Source organism: Pseudonaja textilis, chromosome 4 (genome assembly GCF_049901715.1).
Source record: "Pseudonaja textilis isolate UNSWEBS1 chromosome 4, rPseTex1.2, whole genome shotgun sequence".
Lineage (NCBI taxonomy): Eukaryota > Metazoa > Chordata > Lepidosauria > Squamata > Elapidae > Pseudonaja > Pseudonaja textilis.
Window position 1 is genome coordinate 64,626,809 of NC_141993.1, and position 6,945 is coordinate 64,633,753.

General features: G+C 42.4%; 1 protein-coding gene across 1 annotated transcript; it reads right to left on the reverse strand.

Annotated features, from left to right (window-relative positions):
• Nucleotides 1-2,970: 2,970 nt before the first annotated feature.
• Nucleotides 2,971-6,391, reverse strand: PAQR9 (progestin and adipoQ receptor family member 9). Its single transcript, XM_026701132.2, has one exon. It carries the CDS (start codon nucleotides 5,101-5,103, stop codon nucleotides 3,688-3,690), a length of 1,416 nt encoding a protein of 471 aa, XP_026556917.2. The 5' UTR covers nucleotides 5,104-6,391; the 3' UTR covers nucleotides 2,971-3,687.
• Between the last annotated feature and the right edge of the window lie 554 nt (nucleotides 6,392-6,945).

Genomic DNA, 6,945 nt, shown 5'->3' on the forward strand with positions numbered 1-6,945 from the left:
GTCTAAATAGTAAGCAAAATGGCTTTTGAAGAAAAACTTAAGCATTTGAAAGACAGAAAATAGTCATCATTCATAATCTTCCAGGTTTTGCAATCAGGTATTAGAATAGAAGAGATTGTGGTTCTAGTTTCTTATAAATTAATATTAATGTAAAAAAATGCAAATTTGCAGTCCACACTAAAGATTGTTTGGAGGTTTTTTGTTGGAGAATAAACAGTTTTCAGGTTTTAATGCTGCAATTTTTAAAATATCAGCTGTACAAAATTTGTACGCAATTGTACAACACTGAGTTGTTTTAGATATAGGCAGTCCTTGACTTACAACAGTGTATTTAGTGACTGTTCAAAGTTACAATGACACTGGAAAAACTGACATGACAATTTTTCAGAGTAACAAATTTTGTAGGATCCCCATGATCATGTGATGCTTGGCAACTGGATCACCTTTGCAATTTTTTGACAAGCGAAGTCAATGGGGAAGCTGGATTCATTTAATAATTAGGTTACTAACTTATCAACTGCAGTGATTAATTTAAAAATGGTGGCAAGAAAGGTTGCAAAATGGGGCAGAACTCACTTAACATAAATTTTGGGCTCAACTGTGGTTATAAGTCGAGATCTACTTGTATATGGCAAAAAATTCCTGTTTGTAAGGAGGAGGAGGAGGGGTGGGCTATGTCAATCTTCTACAAAAAGGGAAATGCCCATTTTAGAGAAGAACTTTTTTTCAAAAGCCGTGGATTATCATCCTGTGTTGCATTGCAGACAATGCCCCAATATCAAGTAACCAATACACTGGATAATAAATAACACATTGCCACAGTATTAAGAACAGTGGGTAGCCTGCCTTCCATCCTTCCGAGGTGGGTCAAATAAGGATCCAAATTGTTGGGGGCAGTATGCTGACTCTGTAAACCGCTTTGAGAGGGCTGTAAAGCCCTATAAAGCAGTGTATAAGTCTAAGTGCTATTGCTATATTCCTTGGATACCTCATTTGATTCAAGAAGCATACAGAGGATGGGGGAAGAGTACAAAGTTCAAAAATTAGTCCAGGTTCTGTAATTTAACTTTGAAGGATGGCCATTATATAATGAATGAATTAAATGTTACAATTATTAGATCACACCATCCTTTACAGGATAAAGGAGGAATGTTCATACCTAAAATCTTGAAAACAAAAAGGTCAGCAACAAAAAACAGTCACCCGCCCAGGCTCTACACCAGGGGCATCAAACTCAAGGCCCGGAGCCCAGATGTGACCCAGATGTGCTTAGATCTGGCCCATGGGGCCACCCTACAAACAACAAAGGACAGTCCGGGTTAAGTGCAACCCTCCCAAGCTCCGTTTTTGCTGGCCGAGAGTTGCAGGAGGCCGTTGCAGCTAAAAACACAGCTCAGGATCCTGTTTTCACTGGCAGAGTGCTTGAGCCATCACAGGTGTTCCTGACATGAGTGATGTCAAGCTGGTCACGCCCACTCTGACCATTCCCCCTGTCCCCCCAGGGTCAAACACAACCCTCATGCAGCCCTCAGTGAAATAGTTTGACACCCCTGCTCTACACAAATTTAAATGCAATCTCAGTTACTATATCCAAACCACAGGTAGCAATGTTTCATGACCTTACAGACAGGGCCAGCCCTGCTATTAGGCAGAGTGAAGCAATTACCTCAAAAAGCAAATCCTCGGTGTCCTGAAAAAGTGGCAGGTGGTTAATTAGTCAGCGTTATCTTAATCAGTTTTATGCCTGTTTTTCCACAATGGTTATTGGTGCTGAGGAATTTTATGAGTATCATGGAGAATGTGTAGTTCAAAAATAAATGGGACCAAACCAAAAAATAATATTGATTGAAGGTTAAAAAATAAGGATGGAGTAGTGGTTAAGGTGTTAGTCTAGAAACCAAGAGTATCAGGCCTACCATGGGCATGAAAAATTGGCTATGTGACTTTATGCCAGTCACTCTCAGCCCAACCCAGTAGGGGGAGGAGTATTAGGTGCATTTGTTGCTTTGAGTTATTTATAAAATGAATAAAGGAAGGCAGGTTAAAAATATTTTAAAAAATACTGGCATTAATTTACAGGGAGAATGACTTTGGAGGACCACATATAAACTAGAAACTGCAGATTAGAGTGTTTTATACCTATTATATATATCTCAATTGATCAAATCAGGACTTTGCACATATGATGTAGAAATGCTTTAGAACTTAAAAACACAAGCCATAATAAATCTAAAATGGTTGTTCTTCATATAGTACCATTTTGATTTTTTTTCTGTGTGCAGCCAAGTTTGTCATCATAACTTTTACTAATGAATTACACATCAAAATCTAGACATTTTTATATTTTAGATGTAGTCCTGAGATAACAATTGCCACCAATAAGAAAATACATTTCCTTTCTTAAAGGATATGGCAGCTATCCTGGATTCATCTATCAGTTATAATATTCTCTGGAAACCTCAAATTTTTCTACAGTTTGCATCAAATTTGCTGCTGTCATAAATCCCAGCATAACAAATGCTGTCATTATTGATTGTTGTAAGTACTCTTTCAGATTAATTTTAATTCACTCCTTTGTTTAGAAGAAACCATTCCAGTATAACTGATATAAACAAATTATAAAAGCTTCTTAAACTTGCTGGTGCATAGGCCTATATTTAAAATAGCAGAATATTCCTTCCCTGGTTCTCATGTACAAACTAATCATTTATACATCATACTAGGGTTGCTTAACCATGGTATGTTGAATGGAGTAACAGATTATGGTCACCTAAGCCAAAACCAATTATGGATTATGGCTAAATCTGTCACTATATTTGTTCTAAAGATGACATTGTAGTTCTTTGTTCTGTTTAAATGGTCAGCAACAAACCAGCAGGATCAAAGCATCTTACAAAAGCAGCCTCATGCAAGAATCAGAGAAGATATATCAGAAAAGATATATCACAAGTAAATCTTTTTCTCATTGTAGGGCCAGAAACTTGTGATCAAACCTGTCTTTACATTAATTCACAGCCACTTAAATAAATCTCTATAAGAAATGTGTATGCCCATGTTTGTCTTTGAGACAAGACTGTTAATGCTAAAACAGATCTCAATTTGTTAAAAACACAATTCCAGTGTATATGACTTCAAAAAACACATTATTGAGTGCATAAAATCCCAAGATTTGCATGCAAATCAGATCTTAAATATCAGATGTTTGTCAGTGCAGATCAATTGTATATTGCTAACTAACAATACCATCAAGTAGTCAGACTGAAACCAGCAGCTTGTATTCACATTGTCTATGCATATTATTTCCCCTGAAAAAAAAACAGGATCTTGTGTCCATTAAATGGAATTCAGAGACGGAGGATTACTTACAAACAATGTAATACAGGATCAAATCGTAGATTTCAAGCAGTAATTCTAGAATGGCTTCTCTTTGAATGCTAAGCAGCAATAAATAGAAGGTTGCCTGTAGAACGGTGGCTTAAGTCTTCTTTTTTAAAAACCTGTTTTTGTTTCGAGAGAAACAGCCGTTTTTCAAAGGAGTTCGATCAGGGCACGGTAGTAGCGCTTGGCCTTTCTTTCCCTAGGAAGAGCCGACCTCGCGGATTCTTGTAGCAAAAGCAGCAGCCACAGATAATTTAAGTAAATACTTCAACAACAATAACAACAAAAACACCCCGAAAGAAAGTTACCTCATTCCTGTTTGCAAACCTCTTGGCCATTTAAAAACCTCCGGATGACCAGGGCAAGGCACAGTATCAAGCCCAGCATGTAGCCGACGGTACCCGCAAACGTAGGCGAGGTGGGCGGAGGGCTTTGAAGAAAGTGCCGCAAGCCCTCCTCTACGTAGAACATTTGGTCGTAGATGCTAAGGAACGTGAAGATGTGGAAAAGCTGGTGGCTGTGGCCGATGATGTCGAAGAGGCCCGGGTGGATCCGCTCGGGGATCTTACTGATGTTAAAGAAAGCAGCCACCAGCAGCCAGAAGTAGCGGCGGTAGAAGTGCAGGAAGAGGGTGGGGTTGTAGTCCTGCAGGTCGAAGAAGAGGCTCTCCAGCATGATGGGGCAGGCCATGCTGAGCGGCATGACGAAGACGAAGGTGCGGATGGCGAAGGGGTAGGCGCACCACTCGGAGCGGCTCTTGCAGCAGGCCACTGTGCAGGCCACGGCCAGCGCGAAGGCGACCGGCAACACCAGCGCGCTGTAGGCGGAGATGGCCGCGCTGCAGTCCACGTGCCAGCCCAGGCGCTGCTGCAGGTAGCGACTGAGCATGCGCGGCTCCAGCAAGCTCAGCTTGGGTAGCAGGTAGTAGTAATAGGCCACCGTGCTGGCGAAGCCGTAGTAGCTGATGGAGGCGTAATCCAGGTAGAAGAAGGCGGCACGCAGGCGTAGCGAGAGGCAGCTGAACACATGGGCCGTGCAGCTCATGGCAAAGGTGAGCAGGACGCCCGAGGCGTAGCACCACAGTGGCAGCAGCGCGGGGTGATGGAAAGGCAGGTCGCCGGCCTCGCGCAACACCAGCAGACGGCAGAATTTACCGACGAAAAGCAGCAAAGGGATGAAGTGGGTCCAGAAGTTGAGCGTCTCGTTGGTGGGCTGCAGCACCGAGGCTAGGCATTCCTGCGCCGAGCAGTGCAGCCGCCGGTAGCCCGACAGGATGAAGCACTCCACGAAGTCGTCGGGCACCTCGTCCCAACGGAGCGTCCCCACGGAGGGCCGGGAAGCGGAGAGCAGAGGCCGGCCGGGGGGAGGGGACGGCTGCGGCGGGGCAACCCTAGGGGGCGCCTGGCCTTCGCCGCCCCCGCCCGCGGGCATCATCCTCCGCTTCGTCTCGGCCTGCTGCCGCTGAGGATGGAGCTGCTGGCCGTCCACGCCGGGCTGGCTCAGATGCTCCCCGCCTGCTTGCTGCTCAGAAAAGCGGCAGCAGCCAGAGCTGGGATTGTGATGTAAGCTCATAGCGGCAAAGCTGCTTTTCCTCCTCCTGGAAGGGTTGCAGAGGATTTGTGCTTCAGAGGAGCAGCCGCGGCGGTGGCAGCCGCCTCCCCCTCTTCTTCCTCCTCCTCTTCCTCTTCTTCCACCGCCGCCTCTTTTTTCTCCTGCATCATTCATTACAGGAAGGGCAGGAGGCGAGGAAAAGCAAGCTTGCTCACCCCAGTCAGCGAGCGGCAGCTCCTGCAGAGAGAAGCGGCAGGGAGCATTGCAGTCATTCAAGCCTTGCCTGGCGCGGTGGGCTCATGGCTTGCTGTCGCCCATTTAGATGCCCCCTCGGCTTCTATTTCTTCAATTCAGATCTGGGGAAAACTCCTTTTCCCACCTCCGTCTTCCTCAAGACACCTGAGCCACATTTAATGACCGTTACCTTTGGAGCAAAACTGCAGTGCCGCTCCACTCTTTCCAAAGGAAAGGACGTTCCGCCTTTCTCCCCGCCCTATCGGTGCCTTTTTCGAAATACACGTGGGAGAATTATGGTCAGAGAATTCCCATCGAAATTTTCTTAACTTTTCACATGGATATTTGAATATACTTGTTTTTGGCAAGGGGAAGGGAACAATCCCACACTGGCATTTTAGGATTTAACAAAAGTCGATCCCGAATTTTACAATACAAGGCAAGCATTTTTAAATAAACTTATTAAGAAAGATATCTAAGGAAAACTCAGTACATCAAATTAAATTTGTATGGCACTGTTTTTAGATAATTCATCTGGGTAAAAGGGCACAATATATTACAATTTCTGCCTTGTAGTGGCCAGTTCTTGGAACAACAAGCAGAAAATCCCAAAGACCCAAGGGGCAACTTTCAATATGGGAACACAGAAGCAGTTTGAACAAACAACACAATGGCATAACAAATCCTTTGACAACCATCACAAATTTAATTGGAATTAAAACACACCCCAGCATTCTGGGCCAAAATAATCCTTATATTCTAATTAACTTGTGGGTTGGCACTGGACTGTTCGATACTATTTTAAATTGTGGAAAAGGTTGGCATAGAAATGAATTGTGTGTAAACTTACTTTTGTAAGTCCCATTGGATACAAAATGCCATATATTGAAGTGGTGCATATCATATTGATAATTCTTAGGCAGATAATATCAGCTGTGTAGTGATGCAATTAGAGAGATAAAATAAACTTCTCTTGCTATTGACAGCTTTAAAAATGAGTTAATAAGATCTATTATCTTGATACTATACAGGCCAATTCCTTGGATTTGGAATTTTTGTCTCTGTACTATGCAAAGACAAAGTGTTTTAGATTAGTGAACAAGGACTGTTGCACTGCAGTTTTGAAATAATTGTTTTAGATTAGTAAACAAGGACTGTTGCACTGCAGTTTTGAAATAATTGGGATAAAATAAGGAATATAACTAAATTAGTTTTTAAATAAAATGTGAAGATAGAAAGTGTATGTGTAGAAGTATGTTTGTAAAATGTTCTAAAAGGCACGGGAACATTATTTACAAAAGGAGATTTGAGTGGACTAAACACATCCCTGTTAGAGCCAGAAATTTTGATGGACAGAAGTGTTGAGCTGTTCTACAATGATTCATTGCACTAAGCAATTGTTAATTTTAATTGTGATTTGTTTGAATAAACACAGTTGGATTCAAGCACTATTGAGGCATAATTTTCATTTTATACACCACTATGATTAAGCTATAAGCCCAAACCAAATCACATTTTTGTTTAGTGCAGTGTTTCTCAAACTGGATAACTTTAATTTGGGTGAATTTAAGTTCCTAGAATTTTCCAGCCAGCAGCCTCCCTTAGGAATTCTAGAAGTTGGCATCCACACATCTTAAAGTTACACAGTTAGAAAACATTGGTTCAATGTAATATCCAAACTAAACTGTTTCTGAAGGCCAAGTGATTTAAATGCAGTTTCACACCTATTGGCAGTCTCCATTTCCTCCTCCATGCCTTCCTGCACTGATTACAGTTCTCTGT